Source organism: Myotis lucifugus, unplaced genomic scaffold (assembly GCF_000147115.1).
Source record: "Myotis lucifugus unplaced genomic scaffold, Myoluc2.0 scaffold_17, whole genome shotgun sequence".
Taxonomy (NCBI): domain Eukaryota; kingdom Metazoa; phylum Chordata; class Mammalia; order Chiroptera; family Vespertilionidae; genus Myotis; species Myotis lucifugus.
In genome coordinates this window covers 2458314-2486093 of record NW_005871065.1, presented here as the reverse complement: position 1 = coordinate 2486093, position 27780 = coordinate 2458314, and the positions used below count along the sequence as shown (strand labels likewise).

The following is a 27780-nucleotide window of genomic DNA, read 5'->3' as shown; positions in this document are numbered from 1 at the left end:
TCATGGTGGTTTTTTCTTGTAATTTATTTTGGGTAAACAACTTCCTTCCCCCGTGTACTTCCACACGTCAGTCCAGCTTTTATCCACTCATTTCTAAAATGTCAGCGCCAGCCTTGCAATCAGAACGGCCATTCATCATTCATTTTGTTTGGTAGTTTCTTCAATGTCCACTTGATTTTCCAAAGAGATTACTTTCTACACAACTTTTCACTGGCTATTAAAGCTTTAGCTACTTTGCTTCTATTTAAAAAGGATTTCAAATGTCACGGCTTGCCATTTGAGACCCTTGATTCTTACTTATGTCTCTGACTTAATACTTATAGCTGGGATTTATTTAAAACTTATGTGCCATCCCTGTGTGGAATAGATTATATATATCCTATTTTATTTAATCCTCAAAACAAATCTCAAGACAAATAATCTTATCATCTTTATTTATAGCTGGGAGGTTAAATCTCAAAGACCAGATATTCCTTATTTAAGTAAGATCAGATCCAAAGTAAAGCCAAGTATAGGTTAGTCTGGGGTCTGGTTTGTTTTTTTTTTTTCTTTCTTTTTTTTTAACATTTTTATTTATTTCAGAGAGAAAGGGAGAGGGAGAGAGAGAGACAGATAGAGATATCAATGATGAGAGAGAATCATTGATTGGCTGCCGCTTGCATGCCCCCTACCAGGGATCAAGCCTGCAACTGGGGCACATACCCAGACTGGGAATCGAACCCGGACTTTCTAGTCCATAGGTTGACGCTCAACCACTGAACCACACCGGCCAGGCTCTGTTTTCTTTTTAACTATATTCCATTGCCTCCCATTTTAGCCCAGCTGTGTGAACTATCCATGTCAACCAATGAAATGTATCTCGTCATAATTGATGTGTATTTTAACTTCCATACATTTTCTCATCATTTTCTTACATTGTTTAATTTTATATCAGTTGCTCTCAAACTTTAGTATTCGTTAAAATCACATAGAAGGGCCCTGGCCAGTGTGACTCAGTTAGTTGGGACATTGTCCCTTACACCACCGAGTGGTCATGCGTTTGATTCCCCATCAGGGCACATACCTAGGTTACAGGTTTGATCCCTTATTGGGGACCGTGTGTGGGAGGCAACCAGTCGATGTTTCACTCTCACATCAATGTTCCACTTTCTCTCTCTTTTCCACTCTCTCCCATTCTCTCTTTCTCAAATCAATAAAAACATGTTCTCAGGTGAGGATTTAAAAAAAAATCACTTAGAAGGTTTGTTAAAACACAGATTGATAATCCCTACCCTAAGAGTTTCTGATTCAATGGGTCTAGGGTAAGGTCCCAGAATTTTCATTTCTAATAAGTTCCTGGGTGATGGTAAGGTTACTGGTCTGGGATCCACACTTTTGATAACCATTGTTGCATCTATTTATCTCTATTCCATATCCTTGAAAACTCAGTGCAAACTGCATGTCTTCTATTGCATATTTCTGTCACCTGTACATCATTCAGTAAACACTTTTATGTCTAATATCATATTGCATTTACTGTACCCATATTCATTTTCCTCTTATGTTGTTTGTAATCTTTATTTCCATATCTATTTTATCCACCTTAATTTATCTTTCTTAACCCTCTGTCTGTCTGTCTGTCTGTTATTCTATGTTATTCTCATATATAACTTAATGACTTTTTGGTACCTATATATCTTCTTCATATTATGGCAAAAAGTTTGGCATCTATGTATACTTTGGGTACTCAAATATTTGACAATGTTATATACACAAAGAGATCTATGCTTTTTTCTTTACCTTGACTCTCCGCCCCCCAATTTTATTTTAAATAGGATTTCAATTTCTTTTTCCTCCAACTTCTATGATGCATAATTTCTTTTGAAAACATTTCTCATTCAAACTTCTTTTTTTAACCATATTAAAAGTCACATTGGAACATTTGTTGTTGTTTCTCTTTTCTTCTGTAATTTGCTGCAGGTAGGGAGTGTTTTACAGTTTCATTGCAAAAAAGGACACCTTCTCCAAGGGTCTACGACACGTACCTGCCTGCCAGACCTCACGTGGAGTGGAATTCAGCCCGAATGCATACGTAAGTATTGTGGCTAAGAAATTATACTTATCACAGAAGAATTTATATGCATTTTCCTTCTAATGGTGAAAATAAATGTATATCCATACCACAGATGCATCACATTGATGTTTTAGACTATTATAAATCATAATTCATGTATATAAGTTGATTATAATATCATAACCCTATGTTCATTTGGAAGCATTCTTTCTAAAGAAGGCAGAATGCATGAGGTACAATTTTATTCTTCTTTAAGAGTTCTCGTAATTGTGTTCAGTTTAGTCACCTGGTAATGTTAGATAATGATTAGTTTTTAGATTTATAGATCTACACTCTGAATCTGAAATGCTCAGATACAGGAGGCTCCTGCATAGTGACTCTTAATCTGATCACTTGTGAAACTCTCTGAGCATCTGAGGAATGCTAGAAAAACCCATGTAAACATGCATGTACACCTTGACCAAGAATTTGAATATTACTTCAGGATTTCCTGGAGCTGGTAAATACGCACTGACCCTAAACTGACCCTAAACTGAGAACACTTGCTGTACAAATTAAATTAGAATGAAGTTCAAGGTCACTAAACAATCTTTTCTGACTAACAGAAATAAATTTTAGCTGGTGAGTTATTTATCTCTTCTTTCCCTCCCATCTCCTCTGTCTTTTCTCCTCCTCTTGGGGGAAAGAATAAAGAGTAAGAGGGAGGAGAATGGTATATAACGTTTAGGATTTGCTGAAGTTAAATAAAGACCTACAAATGTACTCTTGCCCTGTTCTTAGCCACTCGAATGATCGCGGGAGCCCCTGTGGACCTGAAGCTTGCTGAAAAGCACCCACACACTACACTGAGTCATGTCCTATGCCCGGTTGGTTTATATTTAAATATGGAAAAATCTCTTAAAAGAGAATTCCTCAGTGTGTACGTTAGAACAGCTGTTTGGAACGTGGCTAGGTATTTCATAGTAAATCAAGATTCTCTGATGACCTACATTTAGAACATGATGATTTAAATGAAGATAAACAGCTTCTGTTACTGAGAAATAAGCATCTCAGAATTTTAATATGTGCTTAATGTGAGGGTTAAGAATGTAGCAGAGACAGACTTTGTGTTTATCCTTAGCAATATTCCCCCATGAGGGTTAAATTTCATTAACTGAATTGAATTAAATATAAACCATGTAATACAATGTTTATCACAGTGTTAAAAATGTTATTTATAGCTCTGTAAATCTCCATTGAGAAATTTATTTTCCAAACAAATTTGTCCACAGAATACTTTTCTCAGTGACCATCTTTTATGAATTTTTATCCCTGAACAAATGATCAGAAATTTTGTCTTATTTAGGGAAAAAGTTCTTGCAGCATCTATTTCTGATTGAGAAAGGCATGGTCTTTAAAATACACAAAACAGGTGAACTGGGGGTCAGGGCCAAGAAGTGCCATAAGTTTAGGTAGAGTGGAATCAAGGTAGAGAATTAGGAGTGAGAGGAAATGAAAAAGGGAAATAAAAAATTAAATGATTGTAAAAATACTGCTAGCATATAAGTCAAAAATATGACCAGAAAAGTTCATAGGTAGAAAAAATGTTAAATTTTACTTTCTATATTAGGAATTAGTAATATCAGAATGATATAATAAGCTGTAGTTCAGTGGTTCTCAACCTTCTGGCCCTTTAAATACAGTTCCTCATGTTGTGACCCAACCATAAAATTATTTCCGTTGCTACTTCATAACTGTAATGTTGCTACTGTTATGAATCGTAATGTAAATATCTGATATGCAGGATGTTCTTAGGCGACTCCCGTGAAAGGGTCATTTGACCGCCAAAGGGGTCGAGACCCACAGGTTGAGAACCGATGCTGTAGTTGGATTTAACTTTAGAAAAAAATGCCTTATAATTTAAAGTAAATGTAATACATTTTAAAAATCATAAAATAATATTTTCTAAACTGGCATAGAAAATTTGAGTTTGAGAAACTTTAAGAAGTATTTTACCATGCGACCTTTAAAATGTTAATATGCATTGTGACTCTAAAATGATGATGTAGTATACATTTATGAGCTTAATTATCCACAGTCTTTTTCCCCCTCCATTTACCTATTAACATAATGTTTATCAGAAGATTGTTTAGGAAATGCCAGTCTATAAAATCAGAATGTATATTTACATTTATGTATTTCCTTTGATTCATTAAGTAATTATTTTAAACACTATTTATATAAAGGCATTGACATGCCTTTAAAAATATATCATGACTCCAGTCTCAAAATTTTCTTAACATGTCTATAAAAACGAACATCTTTCTCTTTTTTTAACATAGCCCACAGCTGTAAGCAGCCAGAAACTCCTGTTCATGCAAATGTGGTAGGAATGGACCTTCCATCCCATGGGTATACACTAGTTTATACCTGTCAGCCTGGCTTCTTCTTAGCAGGTGGAACAGAACATAGAGTGTGTAGATCTGATAACACCTGGACTGGAAAAGTTCCTGTTTGTGAAGGTAATTTTTTTTCCTATAAAACCTTTCACAGAAGATATTGTATTATTTTGACCTCCCTCCAATAAAAGAGACAAAAAGTAAATAAATTAAATTAGCTTAGGAGCAAGGGAAATTTGTTGGCCAACTCTAAGGAAAGGAGTGATCTAGATCCTTCTGAACCCCGAGGCACAAAAATATTATCCAGGTCTTTATAGCTTCTTTTCCATGTTCTGGTGTTTGTTCTTGCCCTTATTACTTCTAGTTTTCTATTCATGGTAGGCGTACTAGTTTTATAAGGCTAACCATAACAAAATACCACATGCTGGTTGGCTTGAAAGACTAGAAATTTATTCTCTCACACTCCTGGAGGTTAGAAGTCCAAAATCAGTCAGCCCAATGCCCTCTGCAGGCTCTAGGGAGGATCATTCCTTACCTCTTCTAAACTTCTGATGGCTTCTGACTATTCTTGGCATTCGTTGGCTCAGACCTGCCTCATCTCAGTTTCTGCTTTCATCACATGGCCTGTCCTATGTATCCTATATGTCCTCTTTTCTTATAAAGACATCAGTCATTTGTTTTAGGGATCATTTCACCTTAAGAGCCCCAAATAATTATATAAGCGAAGACCTGATTTCCAAATAAGGTCATATTCTGAGGTTCCTGGTGAACATACAATTGCGGGGATACATGCTTCAACCCACCACAGTGAAAAAATTGCTTCCAGCTTTCCTGGCCTCATACACTTCTGGCTCACACCCTGGTAAAAAAGAATCTTTCCCAGAGCTTGGTCATGAAAGCATATTAAGGAGTTTCATTGTCACAGTGTTGAACAGAGTCCATTTCTAAGTCCATTACTCAGCCTGAGTGATATGGTACTTTGACCTTTTCTAGGTAAAGTGTCAACTGCTCTTGCTGCTTTGTCAGGACAGTCCCCATCTAGACAAGATGTAAAGAATTTATGGGAGGGAATAGGGTTATGTTTCCAAAAGAGGAGCAGAGGAAATTTTTTTTTTCTGAATTCTTGATAAAATTATCAAAAAACTATCTTTTCCTTTTATTTTTCATTTCTTCAGACCTTCTAATTCTTAATCTCTTGAAGATGTTAATGGCTTTATCCTTCTTGAAATGTTTTTTCTCTCTTCTTTTAGCTAGAACATTACTGTTTTTTATTTAATTTTTATGGTAGAAATCTCTACAGTGTGAGATCATATTATTTTATTTGTTTACTTGTCATTGTCTTTCTTCGCTCTTTGCCCTTTCATCTGCTCCTCCCCAACTAGAATATAATATCAATAAAAACATAAACTACTTTTTACAACTGTGATTTTAACATCTAGATCAGTTCCTTGCATGTGAGTGTGTTTAATATTTGAGTAAATAAATATGTTATTCCCCCATAATTCTGGCTATCTATTCTCCATTTCCATTATTAATTTGTACCCATGATTTTCTAAAGGCTTGGTTCTTAGCCATCTCTTTGTTTTACTCTATATTTTCTCCCTAGATAAGGTCATTTAAGCCAATGGCTTCAACAGTCTCCTTTAAGAAGATTATTTGTAGATTAATGTTTATAGCTTATGTTTCTTCTCTTTGCTTCAGAATTTATGTTCACTTGCTTACTTGATGTTTCTTCTTGAATTCCTCAGAGACATTTCAATACTCAATATATGCACATCTGAACCCATAAATTTTTTTCACTGAAGTCTTCATTTGGTATTCTCTATCTTAGTGGTACCATCGTCATATTGTATATAGACATCTAGTAGTCAGCTTTGACACCTTCTTATCCCTTTAAATCCACCAGTATTTCAACAGTTTTTTTAATTTACCTGCTTTTTTGTTTTATCATCACTACTTCAGTAGTCTCACTGAAGATTAGCTCTACTGGGACCATTGCTACAGCCTTCTAACTTCCCTGCCCATGTCTATATCCACTTGTTTCCAAATTGTTCTCCATCTTTCAGCCAGAGTGATGTTCAACCAAGTAACTTCCCACTCAAACCTTTTAAAGACATTACATTGTCCTTAGGATAAAACTCTAAGTCTTTATGTGGCCTGCAAGCACTGCCTTTCATCATTCTTATAGCTTTCCAGGCACATCTAGCTCCGCACAGGATTTCTTTGGTTTATGGGCTACCTGTGGTGTGATTTAAAGCTCTAGTTTTAAGTTTTCTCCATTGAGCCTACCCAATTCCTTATGACTCTATGTACTATCTCAACATTGTTTTTATTATTTTTAAACAAATGATTTCTGCCTTTTTGCAACAGGAACATACTCTCAGCCTTCAGCTTTTATGTTGGAATCAACTGCATCCATAATAGACATGCCTCTAAAATAAGAAACAGTATCCCATCATGTGGTAGCACTAATCTCTCCCCTTGTTTCCCTGGACCATAAGAGGGGTAATTACTGAAATTGTTAGCTGTACAACAGGAGTGTTGAGTGGGGACAGACATATTATGATGAACAGGACATATTGGGGAAAATTATATGATATGTCAGAGAATAAATCTGATGGGGGATCATGTTTTGGGGAGGTGTACGTAAGTGTTACTAATTACGTTAACTTTTATAAACATTTTTTATTTCTTTTCATAGCTGGTTCCAAAATATTGGTGAAAGACCCCAGACCTGCACTCGGAACACCCAGCCCGAAGCTAAGTGGTTAGTAACTTCAGTTGTTTTTCTAAAAGCCATGATATCTAAAATGACTATTTATTTATAAAAATATATTTCGGTATGTGAAAACTATGTATTTGACAATTTGGAATTTGGAATTTGACAGTTTGTGTTATGAGATATTGAATTTCCAGCAGTATAATACTATGACATGTTAATGTTCCAAAAATATTATTTATAGTTCTCCCTATAAAATTTCCTTGCAAGATTATCTGCAAATTACTGAATAATAATAGCAATTATTTTATTTAAAATATTTTAAAAATGGAATGTTATATAAAATTTTTAATTATAGATTTTTTAACAAAAGAACAAAATGCACTTGTTATGTGATTAAAAGTTTAGGAACTTCTAGAACTCGTTCAGTTTGTTTTCAATGATTAGGGGGGAGAGTGGTGCTGGCATGCTGGAGTTTGCAGGTACAGGGTTACCATAGCCAATTCTTTTTTTTTAATACATTTTTATTGATTTCAGAGAGGAAGGGAGAGGGAAGGAGAGAATCACTGATTGGCTGCCTTCTGCACAACCCCTACTGGGGATGATCAAGCCCACAACCCGGACATGTGCCCTTGATCAGAATCCAACCCAGGACCCTTCAGTCCACAGGCTGACACTCTATCCACTGAGCAAAATCAGCTAAGGCTCACCATAGCCAATTCTGTGCATTCTTCCAAGCTACAATCAGTGATGTCTTGTTCATGATTTGAAATCTGCCATTTACACTATAGAAATCAGCAAATACTACAGATCTTTTGTTGTTGTTCTGGGAGTCAGTTGTTAAACATGTACTACCACATCAGTGATTAATCCTCATGCAGTGTGCTTTGCTTCAGCTGCTACCTGCCTCTTTCTCTTGCTAGTTCTCCTGTCACTAGATTCTCTTTCATCTCCTTCAACCCACACTCCTTACTTTTTTCTAAGCACCATGGACAAGATCATTAGGTGTAGCAGATTTTCATGAAAGGTTCAGGGGTAGCAAAGAGTAACCGCAGTGTGGGGCAGGGGAGGTGAACAATCACAGACAACAACACTTACGTTTTGAGTGCATACTATTTGCCAGAACATCCTTCCCCTTACTCCTCCTCTTATCTCTACAACTAAGAGTCTGTTGTTCCAAATCCCTGATTTTTGTAATGCAGGACAATTTAGCTCGCTACTCACTCCTGCAAACTTGTCCTAGGTATACTGTTTTGTTTTAAATCTGTTCATTTTAATACTTTTTATTGATTTTTGTTTGAGAGAGAGACATCGATTTGCTGTTCCACTTATTTATGTATTTATGGGTTGATTCTTGTATGTGTTCTGATTAGGGATTAAACCTGCAACTTTGGTGTATCTGGACAGTGTTCTGACCATCTGAGCTATCCAGCCAGGGCTAGATATACTTTTTTAAAGTTAAAAACTCTTTATGGTGCTTACTAAAATCAGGGGCTTTTTCCATATTCACTGTATCAAATTTTTAGGTAAGTTCTGCCTATGCATACAGAGCATAACTGTGTAGTTTGAGGTTTGGAGAGAAAATGCCACTAGAAGGATGAACTCACAGGGTCAGGAGTATGGATTTTTTTATGATATTAACTACATGTCTGCCAAATATATGTTTTATTAGCAACTATAAGCAAAAGTTTCTCTATTTTATCTTCATAATAATACTGATAGAGAAGATTAGATGAAAAATGTGAATGACTTAAGAAAAAAAAAAAAGCTTTTCCCTAAACCCATGCCATTCACTCACTCACCATATGGCCAAGGCTCCATTGAATAGGTGATTTCGGGGCGGTGGGGGTTGGGGGAGGGAGGCCTTATTATGATGTATACAATTAATGGAAACTGCGCTAACACAAAGAGTGCTTTTTCTTTAGATGAAAGTTTGATAATATTGAGGATATTCTTTGGTTCTGCTACAAGTTGTCTCTCTCCCAAAGAAAGACAGTTCTAGTGACAGTTCTTTATCCTCAGAGCTGTGAACATGGTGGAGCCAGCTCTTCCTCAGGAGCATCAGTTATTGGAATAACTGAACTAGCATTCTGTTTAGGGGACAAAGGCGTGTCCCTCCTGACAGTCTTCTGAGGCTATTTTGCCACGAGTTTTTAATCTCTGTGTCCTTCCTCCAATGAATCTATTCCCCCTGCTAGGAGGAGAGCAGGCCTCTTGGGACTGGTATATAGACTGATTTGACTCAATAAAATCATTCTACTTTCTTCCTGAGATAAATATATTATTATAGGAGACTAAATATAAGTAAACTTGATATTTACCTGGACTGTAAGTATAAGTCTCATGTCTCTTATGGTTGGTGTTTATTTTTTATTGATGACTCATGGACAAATCTATGTTATTGCAATTTTGGTTTATTCTAAAATAATGGAAACACTTTTATGTGAAGAATTTATTTTACAGTGCACACTCCACATTACTGTGTATTTATCAAATATCACTATCCAATAAACTACTCTTCATTAACCTCCTGTTTAAGGCTTGTATTTATAGGACATCATAAGATTAATGTGTGTTTATTTCATCTATTCACAGTTCCTGATGACGTGTTTGCCCAAAATTATATATGGAAAGGCTCTTACAACTTCAAAGGCAGGAAACAACCCATGACCTTGACAGTTACTAGTTTCAATGCTTCCACTGGGAGAGTCAATGCCACACTCAGCAACAGCAACATGGAACTGCTACTGTCAGGTATTACCTTACAAGCAACAAATAACGCCTTCATTCCCATCATTTTTGTTAGTGATTTTTATACTGTGAAATATTCGTTACTTTTTTATGACATAATTCATTCAGAAACAGGCTTTCTGTTTTGTTTTGTGTTTTTTGTTTGTTTTTGGATTGATGCATAAATATTTCTATACAAATATAAAACTCTGTGATACCGAATAAAGCTCCCTTGGGAATATTTTTATGTAACTAGAATGAGACATCATGAAATAGAACAGAACTTTTAATTTGAATATAACTAAATCTTCCTCTGTTCTCATGACACCAAACAGACTGGACTTGTGATTTGCCATCTATTTTATGGTCACAGAATCATGTCTTCAAATGAAAATGTTTAGGGCACCGTAAGTTAAGACAGAAGAGATAGAGCTACACTACTGTAAACAGGCATAAGGGACCCACGCCACTGTCCATCTGCTTGGCCTAGTCAGGTCTCTGTTTTCTCTATCTAGTGCACGCTTCTCTCATTATCCTTGATTACTGTTTTTGCAGACATTCAGATGTTTTCTCAGATTTCATCTTGTCAACAGTATGCCTGATGAGCCTTCTACAGTAGCCTTCACACTACAAACACAGTCAGACCATATCTCAGAGGTTAGAACAGCATCTGAAACAAAATAGGCCTAAAATATTGTCAAAGTAATGAATTTGAATTATTGCTTTCAATAAATATATGTTTAAAATATTAATATTGCAAATATGAAATATATATATAGTTTTAAACACCTTGACAGTGTACATATTCTAAATACAGTAGTTCCCCCTTTCCTGTGGCTTCACTTTCCGTGGTTTCAGTTACCCAAGGTCAGTTGTGGTCCAAAAATATTATATGGAAAATTCCAGAAATGAACACTTCATAGTTTTAAATCACAAGCCATCTGTGTAGCATGATGAAATGTCGCTCTGCTTGCTCCTTCCCTCCCAGCCAGGAAGTGATTCATTCCTTTGTTTGGTGTATCCAAGCTTATGCTACTTAACCTTAGTCACTTAGTATCCATATCAACAGAACGGTCAACAGTAACCTCATGCTAAGTCACAATGCCTGTATCCTTCTCACTTCATCTTATCGCATACGCATTCTGTCATCTCTCATTATCAAAAAAAAGAGGTGAGTACAATGCAATAAGATAGTTTGAGAGAGCGTGCACTCAACATTTATTAGAGTATATTGTTATAATTGTCCTGTTTTATACTTATTGTTGTTAATATCTTACTGTGCCTAATTGGTAATTTAAACTTTATCATAGGTATTTATGTTTAAAATATATATATATATATATATATATATATTTCTGCTGTATTATCTGCAATTTCATACATCCACTAGGACCTTGGATATATACTCCTTTGGTAGAACTATCAAGCATCACTTAAAAGAATTGAATGATCCTGTAAACCTAGAGTAAAAGTATTAGGAGTTAATATATATTATATTTAAAAAATTATAGATAGTTGAGCCTGGCCAGAGTGGCTCAGTTAGTTATGCATTGCCCTGTGCACTGAAAGGTCATGAGTTCAATTCCCGGTCAGGGCGCATACCTGAGTTACGGGTTTGATGCCTGGTTGGGGGCATGTAAGGAAGACAACCAATCAATGTTTCTCCATCAGTGTTTCTCTCTCTCCCTTCCTCTCTCTAAGTATGTCCTTGGGTGAGGCTTTAAAAAAATTATAAATAGTTGCATGATATACACAAGAGAAATGCCTTTAAATTGTGACTATCGATTTATGCAACTTTGAAACACAATTTTTTAAAAATTTTCTTTAAAAGTCTTATCACCAAATAAATATATATTGATGACCCTTGAACAACACAGATTAGAACCACATAGGTTCACTTATACATGGATTTTCTTTCCGACTGACCTACACAGTTTAAACCGGAGTTGTTCAAGCATCAACTAGCAGTTGAAGTATGCCAGGGTAGAGGGCAGACTTCAGTTATACACAGACTTTCGATGGCACGAGGACAGCCAGTGCCTCTAACACCCGTGTTGTTCTAGGGTTAACTGTACTTCTTCTAATCTAGAAATTTTTCTAAACAAATTTTTACAAATATAGAAAATAAAACATGAACAATTAGATTAGTTACCTGTCACTGTCTCTGTATATATCACTTATAACATTTTCCAGCAATATTATTTTTATTACTCTTATGTCTTTTTCCTATTAATTATAATTTACATTATGTCAAGTTCTACTTATCATTATCTTTGTATTCACAGCAAATTCTTATATATAGGCATAATATTAAGTGAATGAATGATTGAACCAAATTTCAACCATCAGTTAATCACAAAATTGTAACTTACACATTTATTTATTACTAGAAGCCCAGTGCACAACATTCGTGCACTTAGCGGGGGGGGGGGGGGGGGGGGAGTTTCCTCAACCTAGCCTGTGCCCTCTCACAGTCGGACATCCCCTGAGGGGTCCTTAGTGCTGCATCAGAGGTGAGAGAGGCTCCCACCACCACCAGCCTTGAGCTTGGCTCCTGGCTCAGCGGCGCACCCCCTGTGAGACACACTGACCACCAGGGGGCAGCGCCTGCATTGAGTATCTGCCCCCTGGTGGTCTGTGAGTGTCATAGTGATCAATCCTTCTGCCTTTTGGCTGATTTGCACATTAGCCTTTTATTATATAGGATTATTCCACTGAACACATTTGTATTCCAGCTTATTTCAACTCTTAAAATATTTACCATTTAAGAAAAACAAAACAACAAGACAAAACATTGTTTATATTTTGGCTTCTCTCTTTTATGCCATTGCCTTCATTGACCTTCTTGAACTAAAAATCCTACTTGACTTCTCTAGACCCAGCTCAAATACTTTTTAAAAATAAGAATTTCCTGATGACTCCAGTTTGAAATAATCCTTCTCCTTTCTGGGTTTTTAGTTATCATGTTCTCTCATGTATTTTAGTTAACTGTATACATTGACTTATATCTCCTACTTAATGGGAAATGCTTTTAAGCATTGTATCTTTATTTATAGGCTCCAGTTGCATCTAGAATACTGTCTATCACGTGGTTGGCACCCAATTTATTTTAAGAAAAATATAAACAATTTAAAAATTTTATTCATATTTTTAAAGATTTTAATAGTCTTTAGAGGAAGAAATAATTTTGTTTGTAATATAATGGAATGATGTTATTAAGGACAGTAATACTTAATTTTAATAGCATAGGTCATTTAAACCCCACAATGAAGATTTAAGTTGAGAATTTCAGCTGAAAGATAAATCAAATATACATTGTAGGATTTGTGAATAGCATCATAAAACTGGCCTTGACTTGGCCTTGTTTTATTTCTTTTCCTGTCTAATCTATTACATGATATATGTAAGGAGTTATAGATAATAAAACAAAGCATAACTGTTTTTACAGGTGTATATAAAAGCCAGGAAGCTCGCCTAATGTTACACATCTATCTTATTAAAGTACCAGCTCATGCTTCTGTGAAGAAAATGAAGGAGGAAAGTTGGGCTATGGATGGCTTTGTAAGTATAGTTCTTTAAAAGTCTGCTACTGATTTTAATAACAAATTTGTGCTTAGATCTGTCCTTAAAATTCCAGAAAAAGGTAATATTCTAAATTTTGCTAATTATGAACATACACACATACATAAAAATGAAAAAATTACTCTTCTGAGTATTTTTTTAAATAAATGACTGAGTTTATTCAGTAATCTAGAGGTTAAGCCTAGGATTTTTGGATTCTGATGAGCTTTGCTTACTCTTTTAATATGTATGTATACAGGAGCATATAGTTTTTATTGCTCTCATTAAATGTATTTTGTCTACAGTCAGTACTATGATAAATAAATCTGAATAAAATATAATTCATTCTTTGTCTGGACCACTATTTAAAGCATATGCAACATATTAATAAAAGGCTTCAGAAAAATTAAGTAAACCTCTTCAACTTAAGTACAGATTTAGAATATTTTCTAAAATTGTCTATGAACAGGAAGTTATGTAAATCGCTTCATGTGGGGAGATAGTTGCCATAGTTTCACCATGGAGTCACCCTGTCCTATTCAGCCACTTATGTGAATGGAGTTTCTAAATTGGGAGTTGGAAACAAGTCTTACATCCACATACTGCCCAGGAGCTTTTGTTGAAAAATAAGCATGAGAGAAAGAGCACTGACCATATTCTCTCAAGTAACAAGCCTTCTTTTACAAGAAAGACCTAGCAGGGAAGAAGATATATAGTCAGTCATAGGCTTCAGTAAGTTTGGTTCCTAAGGAAAAAAATATCCATTCTGTTTCCCTATCTGTGCTGTTATTCATGGATTTGGAGACTAAATCTTGTCTTCAATGCACTTAGGCTGTTTAACTGTATTATTTCATCTAGGAAACAAAAATAATGCATTTTAATATTAGAGTTTGAGCTATTATTTTCAGAAGTATTTCATTTTTAAAAACTGCCATGCCCAGCCCTAGCTGGTTTTGCTCAGTGGATAGAGCATCAGACTGTGGACTGAAGGGTCCCAGGTTTGATTCCTGTCCAGGGCACATGCCTGGGTTGCAGGCTCAATCCCCAGTAGGGGGCGAGCAGGAAGTAGCCAATCAATGGTTCTCTCTCATCATTGGTGTTTTATCTCTCTCTCCCTCTCCATTCCTCTCTGAAATCAATATTTTAAATAATAAATAAATAAATAATAAAAAAATAAAAACTGCCATGCCCAGAGTATAATGTCTGATAATAATAAATTTTACCACTTGTGCTATATCAGGCTTGTGTGGATGGTTTGGTATGATATTTTGCTTTAAAGAGAGACAGTCATGTTTTTGGTTGTTGTTTTGTTTTATAACTTTTATAATACTAGTAGAGGCCTGGTGCACAAAATTCATGCATAGGTGGGGTTCTTAGGCCTAGCCGGCAATCAGGGCCGATCGGGGCCTTCCAGCTGTTGGCCGGGGCCTTCCTGCCAGCACACTGACCACCAGGGGGCAGCTCCTGCATTGAGCATCTTCCCCCTGGTGGTCAGTGCGTGTCGTAGCAACTGGTAGTTTGGCGTTCTGGTCGCTTTGGCATATATATATATATATATATATATATATATAGAGAGAGAGAGAGAGAGAGAGAGAGAGAGAGAGGGAGAGAGAGAGAGAGAGAGAGAGAGACATAGGTGGCCAATTGCAGCTAATTAGAACGACCATCAGGGTTAATTATTATTATTACTTAGCAGGAAGATTGAAATGTTTAAATTCCTATTTTATGTATGAGATCAAATGATGCTACCCATGTACAGTTATTTTTAAATTATGCTAATAATCAGCATTTACAGCATTAGACATAGCCACACAATCTGAGAGTCACTGAACCAGGATTTAGTTCTTGCTCACGTGTCTGAGGTTTGTTGTGGCTAAACCTGTTGTCCATGTGGCCCACATTCTATTAGAAGCCATGGAGTCTGTTCTGGAACCCAGGCTGGAGCTGCATCTTCTTTTTTGTCAGGTCAGAAGCACTTGGTGACACAGTGGAAAACATGCACCTCCTTGTTTAACAGACTGGTATTTCTATTGAAATATAATTCACACATCCTACACTTCAACCATTTATAGTGTTGTCTTCAATGACTTTTAGTATATTTTCAAATGTTCAACCATTACCACAGTGGATTTTAGAATACTTTTCACCTCAAAAAGAAATTCTATGTCCTTTAGCTATCATCTCACCCAGCCAATCCCTATCACTGCCCCAGCCCTAGGCAGCCACAAATCTATTTTCTATTTCTACAGATTTCCCTGTTCTTGACTTTCATATTCATGGAATCATATTATATGTGGCCTTTTGTGACTGACTTACTTAACTTATTATAATGGGAAACATGCCTTTTAAGACCTAGGCTTGGAACTGACATTGTCAATTCCACCCACATTCTATTGACCAAAGGAAGTCACAGAACCAAACCCAACTCAATGAGATGCGAAATATGCTTTTCCCAAGAAGGTCATGGGAGTGGGGAGAAGTGCATAAATGCTGAGGAGTAAGTTAATCTGAAAACATGGTATTTTTATACTTTAATTTTTAATTGAGCATTTGCTTCTTGTTTCATCATATCCTTGCTCTTTTCTTTGCCAGTTGTCTTCTTAGCCTAAAAGAAATCTATATATCTATGCCATAACATTAATAATCAGCCTTGCCTTTTTAATATCATAATTATTTACAAATTACAATTTTGATTTTTCTTTTAATGATGGAAAATTTATATAATGTTCTGTGGTTTATATAGGACAAGGAACTTTGCCTTTTATTCATTTCAGAATAACATTGAATATTTATTAAGGCTGGGAAAATATAGCTGTGGGCAGTCTTCACATTTAATCAAATTATAAATATTTTTAGGTTTCTGCTGAGCCTGATGGAGCTACTTATGTGTTTCAAGGATTTATTCAGGGCAAAGATTATGGGCAATTTGGACTCCAAAGACTGGGTAATGTATTTATTTTCATTTTCATGTAGTTTACTTATTACTCCAGACATCATAAGAAAAAAAAGGAGATTCTATATATTAGGCGCACTTACTACATTTTGAATTTTGCATTGTCAGGACTATACATTGATCCACTTTGATAGCCTTTTAAATAATCTCATTCTTCAAAATATTGGTTCTCTATGTACCACCTCTGTACAGTGTGGTTTTTCATCATCTTTCCAATAAACATGACAAACTATCTTGCCCTTAAGCAAGTAAAAAGGAGAAAAAGTGATATAGATATAAAGGAAAATATTAAACTGTAAATTATATTATCTTATCTCATGAGAACTGGAATACTTCTCTTCAGTTTGAATATTGTTGCAATTTTCTCTCTTCTTCGAGAATGTAGTGGCACTTTGAGAAACTCATAGGGTCTGGAAAGGGAAAATAACTTTGAGGAATGGGTGTAGCATCAGGGCTTTGTGCTCTTCAGATACAGAAATTTGCTGTGGGAGGTACAGGGTTTTGTCATTCTTATTCCCAATTCTGCTAAAATGTGTGTACACATGTAAGGGCCTTGCCTGAAATGTATTTATTAACATAGCTTTGGATGTGTAAGTTTTGGGGGGTATAACATAGCTTGAGGATATAGTTTTCTTTGGGGGGGGGTTGTATAATTTTCCTCAGTTATACTGTCTGCCATTATCTTGTGTTGTTGCTACATAAAGAATAAATTATGGCTCTAAAAATCTACTATTTGACATTTTCTTAGAAATTTATTTACTTTGAATTTTTACATAAATATTCTGAGTCCCTGGAAAAATATGTATAGAATAAAGTAATAACTTTTTTTAAACCTGGCCTGAGGTATCATATAGTTGAATATAACTATCAAAAAGTGAAATTAGCTTTCTCTAAATAAGCAATAATAGTAAGTAATTTCAGATAATGTCTTACCAAAAATTGTGTTATTTTTAAAAACAGGATAAAACATTAACATGATACAGTAAAACGGTTGTGTAATTAAATGCACAATGTTTCCAAAAGCATCTCGAACACTACATATCTAAAACAGAACCTATAAAAAGGGAACTGAGAAAATAATTGTTATTTAGTTCCTCTTGACACATGTGCCATTGTGTTGACAAACCTGACTTTTCTCATTTTCTGACTGCCAGTGTCATCACCATAAAGCACTATAATCCTATGCCTTTAACCTCTTTCATGTGGCACACAAACAAGTTCTCTTGGTTTTAACTCCAAAATGTTCGCCTAAACCTATCCTCTTCCTAGAGTTTTCATTCACATCTTAATTTTATTTTATCTGGGTTGTTACTGCAACCTTTAAATTACTCTGGCTTCTGGTCTGGACCCCCTCAAATCCATCCCACACCAGTCACTGTTCTAAATCATGTTTTATCACTGGACCTTTCATTGTTGAACACCTTCTGTTATCCCTCACTGTTAGTGAGCAGTAAGTTTGAGCTCTTTGGACTATTTATGCCTTTTCAAAGTTTAATCATAGCTAACCATTTTAGCCTCCTATTTCTACCACAGTCATTTCCACACATCTATGCCCAATGCTTGTCACAGCCCGTAAATACGCCACCGATCTTCCCATTTCTAGGTTATTGATGGTCCTGCTTCCTCCTCCATTCATTGTTCTACTCATTCTTCAAGACAAATCTCATGGTGTATATTCTCCAGAAACATTCTTACATACCAGCAGCTGGAATTTCTCCTTCCCTTCCTAAGGAACATTGCTCATTAATCCATGCCTGATGCATCCACTTACTTATGTCTTAGTGTTCTTCTCACAGTTGTATAAACTCTTCAGTTCAAAGACGCTGCTTATTTTTATTCTGTATCCTTTCCTGAGAAAATATCTTATGCATAATAGGCATTGTGCAAAATTGTGTGGAATTGAGTTGAAGGAGTTTCATTATTTTTTTATACTATGTACATTTCCAAGAAAGAGACAAATTAATTGGTTCAGGAAATAAAAATCAACTGTGATAAATTGAGTTGATTATGTACTTATAATTTTATTTTATTTTATAGGATTGAATATGTCAGAAGGTTTAAATTCTTCAAATCAACCTCACGGTACAAATAGTAGTTCTGTGGCCATTGCTATTCTTGTGCCTTTTTTTGCACTTATATTTGCAGGATTTGGATTTTATCTTTATAAACAAAGGTAAGTTTGTTGACTTTAACTACAAATATTCCCCAAATCTATATTCGTGTTCTTTTTACTACTCTACTTCAAATTTTAATTTCCATTTTTTTTCTGGGTTGTTGCAATATCTATGTGCTAAATGTTGCCACAGTTGTTGAAAGCCTTATTTTCCCTGCCTTCCTTTTCACCAACCTTATATGCACACAATAAAAATTGTTCTGTTAAATTGCACACGCATTCAACTTAACCCTTTCTTCTTTCGCCTACCAATGTCCTAGTACATAACTAGTTGTCCAAGTTATTTTTAAATTACCCATAATGAGACTTTAGAGATATTAAATCTAGGTTAAGTTTTAAATAAAGAGGTGATATCCACTATCAGACTTATTTAGAGAACTAGGAAGAAACTTATAATCAAAGCCCCTTGGTTCACATGACAATATTAACCAATTTCACCCAGGCAGGCAGTTGGTAGAATCCTCTAATCTTCTTGAGTACTGGCTTTTGCTTTAAGAAGATTATGCAATTAATATGTTATACTTTGACATATCTAGTACAGGATTAAACATATTCTTATTGGTCCTTCTTGACTACATCCATTACAGTATCCTGGTGAGAAAGGCTTTACTATGAATTCTCCACTATTTAGAACCACCACTTATCACAAAAAATATTTAGGTAATCAGATAATTAAATTAATGTTACCTAAATGGATTTTTCCCAAACTGATATTTTATTATAAATGTCAGTCTCTGTTTTATCTAAGAATGGCTTATTTAATATTACATACATTTGTATTAATTGTGATAAGCAGCTGGTTAGATCTTGTCAATATCAGATTTATTGATGATAAAATCATTGCTAAATGTTTTATAAAGCAAACGATAACAATCTTTTTTTTATCATTGTGGTAAGATACCTACAACAGAAAACCATTTAAACCACCATAGGTGTACAATTCAGTGACATGTAGCACATTCACAATGTCATGGAACCATCACTGCTACTTCCACAACATTGCATCACCCTAAAATGAAACTGTACTCATTAAGCTGTCACTCCTCATTCCTCCCACCCCATCCCAGGCAACTAATCTGCTTTTTTTCTATACTGACTTGCCTATACTGGATATCTATATATATAAAAGGCTAATATGCTAAGTGTTCATCCAGGTAAAGACGTCACATAGCAACACCTGGCTTCCTCTCCCTAGCAACAACTAGTCTCCTTACAGTTTCTTCAGCCCAGGAACACGACTTGCTTTATAGCCAGGTGCAGACATTTCACACTTTAACCAAATGTCTGTGAAGCATTTTCCCGTGCCTCATCTCAGTTGATCCTCACAGAAGTCCTGGAGTAGATAGATAGGAGACTTGGTGAAATCCTATTTTCTTTTCATTAGCCGGAAAACAGAGATTTAGAAAGCTTAGAAACTTGACCCAATTGAAAAGAAGTAAGAAATGGTGGTCCTTGAAAATGACCAGGTTTTCTCACTGTGCAGAATATAGTCAAACACCACTGCAGTTAAATATTTTACCCTTTCTTCTCCCAGCATGACTTATAATAATAATCTGCTTCATGTTGATATTTACTGCTTTGTTGCTAACAATTACCTGAAATAGAAGTTGGGGTGCTTCACTGGGCAGGAAAAAGTTAAGCTAAATCAGAAAGCAGGTCTAATTAAGCAAGTTTATTCAATATCTATAAAAGGCTAAGTTGACTCATGCATGGATAATACATATAAAGCCTTCGCTGGCTCTAATCGCATGCATGTGTTTTGATCTGTCATTGTCGATCCTGAATTTGCTTGACACTTCTATTATAGAGAAAGGGCGAATAGCAATATTAAAATATCTCTTCTAATTAATTTCTTTCAATGTGCATGAATCTGTGCACTGGGCCCCTAGTTTCATATAATTAGAATCATACAGTACATGATATTTTGCATCTGGCTTCTTTTTTAAAAAAATCTTTATTGTTTAAAGTACTACATATGTCCCCTTTTTTCTTCCATTGAGCCCTTCTAACCTACCCCCACCTCCCACAAGCATTCACCACCCTATTGACTGTGTCCATGGGTTATGCATATATATATATATATGTTATATATATATATTATATTATATATATAATCTCTTCCCACCCACCCATCCTTCCCTGCCTTCCCACTTAGGTTTGAAAATCTGTTCCATGCTTCTATGTCTCTGGATCTGTTTCTTCATCAGTTTATTTTGTTCATTAGATTTCACATATGAGTGAGATCATGTGATACTTATCTTTCTCTGACTGGTTTACTCATAATAACAGCAGTGTTTTAAGTTTCATCCATGTAATAGCTTCATGAATACTTTATTCATTTATTCATTTATAAGACTGAATAATATTTCATTGTATGTTTTAATGTGTTCTGTTTGAATATGTCCATTCATCAACTGATGGACATGTGTATGGTTCCTAGCATTTGACTACTGTGAATAGTGCTGCTATATACATTTGATATAGGTTTTAGTTTGTATACCTATTTCAATTATCCACATCTTTGCCAAAACTTGTTATGTTCTGTTTCCTTCTTTTAAAAAAAAGTTATAGCTATCCTTGTGTATATGAAGTGGTGTCTTACTATGGTTTGATTTGTATTTCCTTAATTACTAATGACATTGAGCATTTTTCAGATGCTTTTGACCATTTGTCTATCTTTTTGGAGAAATGTGTATTCAAGTACTTTGCTCATTTTGTAATTGGATTGTTTGTCTTCTTCTTCTTGTCGAGTTGTAATAATGCTTTATATATTCTGACTATTAGACTGTTAACAGTTATATGGTTTGCAAATATTTCTCCCTTTCTGTGGGTTGTATTTCTACTCTCTTTTAAAAAAAGATTTTTTAAAATTGATTTTTAGAGAAAGAGGATGGAAGAGGGAGAGAGAGAAACATCTGAAAGAGCGAAACATCAGTAGGCTGCCTCCTGCATGCCTCTTATGAAGCCCAAGTATGTGCCCTGACTGGGAATCAAATTGAACCAGCAACCTTTCGGTGCACAGGACAACACACAACCAACTGAGCCACACTGGCCAGAGTGTATTTCCACTCTCTCTGTCTCTCTTTCATGTTTTTATTGATTTTCTTAGAGAGGAAAGGGAGAGAGAGATAGAGAAACATCAATAAGAGATCATGATCAGCTGCCTCCTGCACACCCCTAATGGGGATTGAGCCCAAAACCTGAGCATGTGTCCTGACCAGGAATCATACAGTACATGATATTTTGCATCTGGCTTCATGTTGATATTTCCTGCCCAGTGAAGCACCCCAGCTGGGTCTCTCTCTCTCCCCCCCCTCTCTTTTATCTTTAAAAATATATTTTTATTGATTTCAGAGAGAAAGAGAGAGGGAGAGAGATAGAAATATCAATGAAGAGAGAGTATCTTAATCGTGTCCTTTTAGTACAAAAGTTTTTCATTTGGATGAAATCTGATTTATCTATTATTTCTGTTGTTACTTGTTCTTTTAGTGTCATATCTAAGAAACCAGGGCCAAATTCAGGATCATGCATGTTTTCTCCTAAGAGTTTTATAGATTTAGCTCATATATTTAGAACTTTAATTCATTTCAACTTAATTTTTGTTGATGGTAAAAACTTTCCTTTTGTAAAGTTTGATGATATTTTTCTTAAGCTGTTGCTCAATATTAGCAAAAGGAAATTTCTTTACATCTTTATGATTCTTACCTTTTTATAAGGAAATTACGCTGCTTCTGGTTTTTTATTGTGAATCTAGTTTGGAAAAAAAAAGAGATACAAATCTGACTCTTTATGCACCTGGGAAGAGTAAGTGTAATCAATATAACTATATAGGTGATGCCTTTGAAAGAAACTTAAGATAGCTCTTCATTTTTTTTTTTAATATTGTCTTACAAAGTACCTAACAATTTTTAGTTTAGGAAAAAAGTTCAGAAAATGCGTTAGGAATAGTAAACCAATGTAATGTCAAATATAAATTATGATAAAATATAGTTTAAGTTTCTGGTGCTTGGTATAAACAAAGGAGTTGAGAAACATTTATTTTAATATATATCTTTTTTAGGATTTAGGTCTCAGAAACAAGTAGGGACAAGTCTGCTTCTGTTCCATTACAAATGTCAGCAAATTATGCAGTGGCATGTGGGAAAGAGAAATTAGAAATAAGCATTAGTCAAAGGTGAGAGAAATAAAAAAATATAAGAAGCAGGAATGCAAAACAGCAACTTACACCAGCCAGCCTAGACTCTATATGTTTTATTAACTAAAGACAAACTTTCAGCCCTCAGAAACTCTTGGGAAACTATTTTCATGACTTGAGTATCAGTCTAGCCTTTCTTCTTTGAGATTTTGAAGGTACATGCGCTAATATATAACATTTCTAAGCAAATCGCATATTTCTGTCTTAGCGACACTCCAAATACCTTCTCAGGTCAGGCCTCAGCATCAGTTAGTTGTCTGCTCTCCTGGAGTCCCCATCTGTTTAGTGCAGAACCAGCTTCCCTGGTCCTTCAAGTCTCAGATTAAATTTTACCGCCTGTGGCTCCCAGTTACTTCCTATCAGAGCAACCATTTTTCTTTTCATCAGAATAATTCTGATTAGCTATTATTTTTTGTTTTATGTATTTTTAATTTTTTCTGTCACTACAATATGAGCTCCATGAGAGTAATGATTATGCCTAGGATCATGCCTGGCCTATTATAGATGCTCAATAAATATGTGATGAATGAATGAATGAATAGTGATGCGATTTAAACTCATCATCATCATCACAATGTATTTAAAAATGACAGGTAAATTATTCAAATCGGATGTATTGAATTTATGACTTGTAAGTAAATTCCTTTAAGTTACATTATCCATTAACCAGGAGAACTCAAGAATATTATGTTTGCGCTCCACGCTGCTGTTCCTAGGAAAAAGTTGACACATAGCTAATCAATGTTCTCATCAACAGGACTGCACCCAAAACACAGTATACAGGCTGTTCGGTTCATGAAAATAACAATGGTCAAGCAGCTTTTGAAAACCCCATGTACGACACCAATGCCAAGTCCGTGGAAGGGAAGGCTGTACGATTCGATCCCAATTTGAACACGGTCTGCACAATGGTATAACATGGCAGCCCTTTGCCTTCTTCAGAAGCTTGGAAGTGGACACACAAAACAGTGCACATTAGTTCACTGGTAAAAAAAAAAAAAAGAAAAATTAAAGCACACTTTTCAGGACTTGCTGGGTCACCTTTTCCCGAGGAATGATAGAGAAGAGTGTTTTTTCATAAACTGGACATAATTCTTCTTCATGTTTACCATGGAGATTTTTACAGAAATCCGCTGCACTCTGAGAGTGCTTACTCACAGTTTATTTGCTTTTTTAAAAAAGGAGATTATTCTAAAACATAAACTTATTTGCATATATTGGAGGAGCATCCATATCAGTATTTCTGTGCTTTATAAACTATATTAGAGGGACTGGGTTTTAAAGAAAAAGACATAGGGTAGACAATAAGAGCTATACTTACAAGAGTCGGTAGATCACTGACTTCTCTTTAACCATCCTGTGCTACATCACACCCATAAGTCTGTATTTCACACCACTCTATCAGCTATGTGTTCTTGTTAATTGAGTCATTATTTTCCTTATTTCCATGGATATTTGAGATTGAGTCAAGCCCTGAAATGTTTATGAGCTAATTTATGCCACAGAGAGAGAAGATTGCCCACTCTGATTTGACTTTCTAGTTTTTGTTCTTTAGGATCTCATTGCTATTCTTGTTTGTGTAATTTCTCCAAATGGCAAGATCATCATGCTATCCTCCCGATTTCCCTCGTTTTGTTGTGACCACCAGTATTCAGTAAGCCATGGGGGTAGTGTTTAACTCCTTGTTTCAATCAATTTTGTCATCCAGAAACCACTTTAGCTGGCAAAAATTACCTATAATAATGATGATTTTGCAGTTATCTGAGACACCAAGCTTATCATCCTTAAACAAACTCTCTAATGTTTTTGAAAGACCAAATAAAACATATTAATCTATTGTAATTTAGTTTATAACATTTATATTGTCCTCCCAGTTGAGCCTTCAAATTTATTTTTAACATTTTTTGAACTTTTATGTAACGAGTTAGACATATATTTGGACGAGCCCCTAAACATAATGACCAAAAAAATAAAATCTACTCTTTCAAATCACCAATTTCATTTTTTTCTCTAAAGTTATGGATTTACCAGGTTTCTCTCACTGTCAAATGAAGACATGCATTTGCAAGTTATTGGTGGCTCATTTACAACTGTATCACAGTAATGCCAGCATTTTTGTTTACTAGGTCATTGTCCTCCTTTAATAGCATGTTTTACTTCATTGGATAAATTATGTACCCAGTGTGAATTCTCTGTTGTTGTCCCTTTCAAGTATGGATAACTCTGTAAACAGTCTTGACTCTTTGTATCATGAGACAGAGTGCCTAAGAGAAAGCATTGCACCCGGAGCGCTGCTTGGATCTATCCCTACCACATTTAGTGAATTTCTCGTAAACCACTTTGAGATACTTTGTTTTGGAAATTCATACAATTTTCTCAACATTGTACTCTACTGACAGGATGCTGTTTTAAATTTTATGCCATCAGTTATTTATTCTTCTTTATTCAAATGACTGCAATAACAATGATTCATTCATTAATGTTAAGGTTAATACATTTAAGATCTTGTTTAAACAATGTTTCTTCTGCAACTGGCTACTCCTCTTATATTAATGCATACACTTTTGTAAAGAAGTATATTTTTATGAAAAAAAACTTTGTAAAAGTATGATGTAAATTTTCAGTGCAATGTAAACAAAATAAAAATGGATAATTGCTTTTGTAAAATGTGTATTCTTTTAAAAAAAATGCCTGACAGTGTACTGGTCAGTAAAAGGAATGAACGGCCTATATTTAATTGATGTTTTAAGTTTCCAGAAATACATATCATATATACTTAGCAAAACTAGCAATGAAATGTAGGTGTTTTTCTTCTTCATATTCTATTGTTCCCCAACTGTGGCACTCTTTTAGAAGTGCAATAGATTCCCAGTTAAAATAATAGTATCATAAGGGCCTTATCTCTGAATTTTTCTTGAATGTAAACATTTTAATAATACCATCTGAATTTAGGTATATCTGATGATTTCTAATATTTCTGTAGTAAATTTTCTTGGAGATACTTCTGTTTAGTATGTTTCATAAGTACAAACACAGTAACCTTTTGAATAGCTACATGAAAGTAATGCTCAAAAACAAATATATCTTGTCAGGATGGAACATGTAAAGTTTTATACTCAAGAAAGTTATCAAATTTCTATAAAGTGCAAATCACAAGTTATTTAAGTTCAATTTTATTAGCAAACTCTTTTTTTCACAAAATATATAGTGCTATCTTTATATTTCAAAACCTCAAACTCCATTTAAAGTCTGTCTCTGGTTATTACACTTTCATTTTAGAAATAAATGGTTCTTGATATAATTTTAGTTTCTGGTTTTATTTTATTAACTATATTACCTCCAGCTTTCACTCCTTTCATATCTTCTATATTTTCCCTGGCTGTTCTTAGTCCTTATTTTTATTCCTCTCTGTTTTACTTTTTTCACTTTTTCTTCCTTTTTTGTTTTCTAATTTTCATTCTCTCACTTCTGATGTTTTTCTTAATATTATTTCTTTGTTTTACATGTCTTCGTTTTAAATGTTTATAGTTTATCTTTTACTATGCTCTTTATACTTAACCCTCTCAAAAGTTAGAAATAAGGTTAGTGGAAGCAGGTTTACTTTTATTTATTCCCAACTTTATTGAAATATAATTAATAAAATTATAAGTTCTTTTTAAAGTGTAAAACTTGATGATTCAATAAATGTGTACTTTTTTGTGAGAAATTTGCTACTTTCTTAGCAAATTTCAATTAAGGAAGTGGTTTCAAAGAGTCTCCCTGTACTCCCCTTATATGTAAAAGCATTAAAGCTATAGGTTCCACCCAGGATATTGATACTGGAGCCTGATGATAATGATTGTGAAAATAGACCAAAGGGTCAGATTTATTTTGCCCTTCCTTTTCACTTACAAGTGAGGGCGAGAAAAAGAACATAACATAGGCTAAAAGAGTCAATAAAAATAACTAGGTGATTCTCTCTTAAAAAAAAATAAGAGAATGCATTGCTTGTCAAAGTATTAATCTGTGAATATCTATACATTTAAAATAAGAATAGCTAAAGTAACTTAAAGAATTATAGAAGCCATGTGTCTAAGAAGTAATTTAGAATAGGTAGTTTGAAATTTAGCTGAAAGTAATATTGATTTGCTGCTGCCTTTTTTTTTTTAGGATGACTTTGGAGTAGAGGGAATATTGATCTGAGAAGATTATACATGTCATAAAAATCTGAGAAATATTTTTCTGTCATCACTTTTATGAGCTTGGTATTGTAAAGTAATTAAAGAGCAGATTTAAAAGCTACTGGGGAGTGGAAGTGGTCACAGGACATCAGATTTCATTCTTTAGTATGCAAAGCAATGGACATAGTGAACACCTGACATTTTCTAAATTTTTAATACGTTCCCATGTGTAATCATCTTATTAATATCAAAAAAGAAGTATGTTCTATACAACCAAATTCATAGCCATAAATTGTATTGCAAAACACAATATAGGATATCTGTGTTTAAACTCTCATAAAAATCCAAAACTTGCTTGTAACTGTTAGCATATCTATGAAAATAGGAAGGAACCCACATGCTTTGGCAAAACCAATGAGATACATTGATATAAAGAAAAATAGAAAACCATCTACATGGTATAAATTAAAAGAGCCCAAAGGGCCTTTTTTCTCACCCTTAAGTGAAGATTTTGCATCTCCTAAAGGAACTTGCTAGAATGAAATATGTTATCTGGAGAATATCATGTGATAGATTGTAATCCCAATAAACAGATTACACATTTATTACAGAGAAAGTCAATAGAATATGCATTTTCACCTTGTAAATCTATTTAATAGGTTATCCAAAAGAAATTAATAAACGGAAAGGGGGATTTGACAAGGCTTTTCAAATCATGATTGATTTATTTTAGTCCTCACTGGAGATCATGGTTAGAGAGAGGAAAGGAGAGAGAGAGAGAAAAACATTAATGTGAGAGGGAAACTGAGCAGTTGCCTCCTGTGAGCTCCCCAACTGGGGATCAAACCCAAAACCCAG

General features: G+C 34.7%; 1 protein-coding gene across 1 annotated transcript in view; it reads left to right on the top strand.

Annotated features, from left to right (window-relative positions):
• Positions 1-23684, top strand: part of CSMD3 (CUB and Sushi multiple domains 3) — an 831991-nt gene extending 808307 nt beyond the window's left edge. Inside the window, 8 exon segments of the mRNA XM_006085310.3 lie at positions 1960-2071; positions 4375-4554; positions 7133-7198; positions 9746-9904; positions 13329-13441; positions 16298-16385; positions 18432-18567; positions 23520-23684. Of these exon segments, the coding sequence (XP_006085372.1) occupies positions 1960-2071; positions 4375-4554; positions 7133-7198; positions 9746-9904; positions 13329-13441; positions 16298-16385; positions 18432-18567; positions 23520-23679 (1014 nt within the window). The 3' untranslated portion in view covers positions 23680-23684.
• Positions 23685-27780: the final 4096 nt, after the last annotated feature.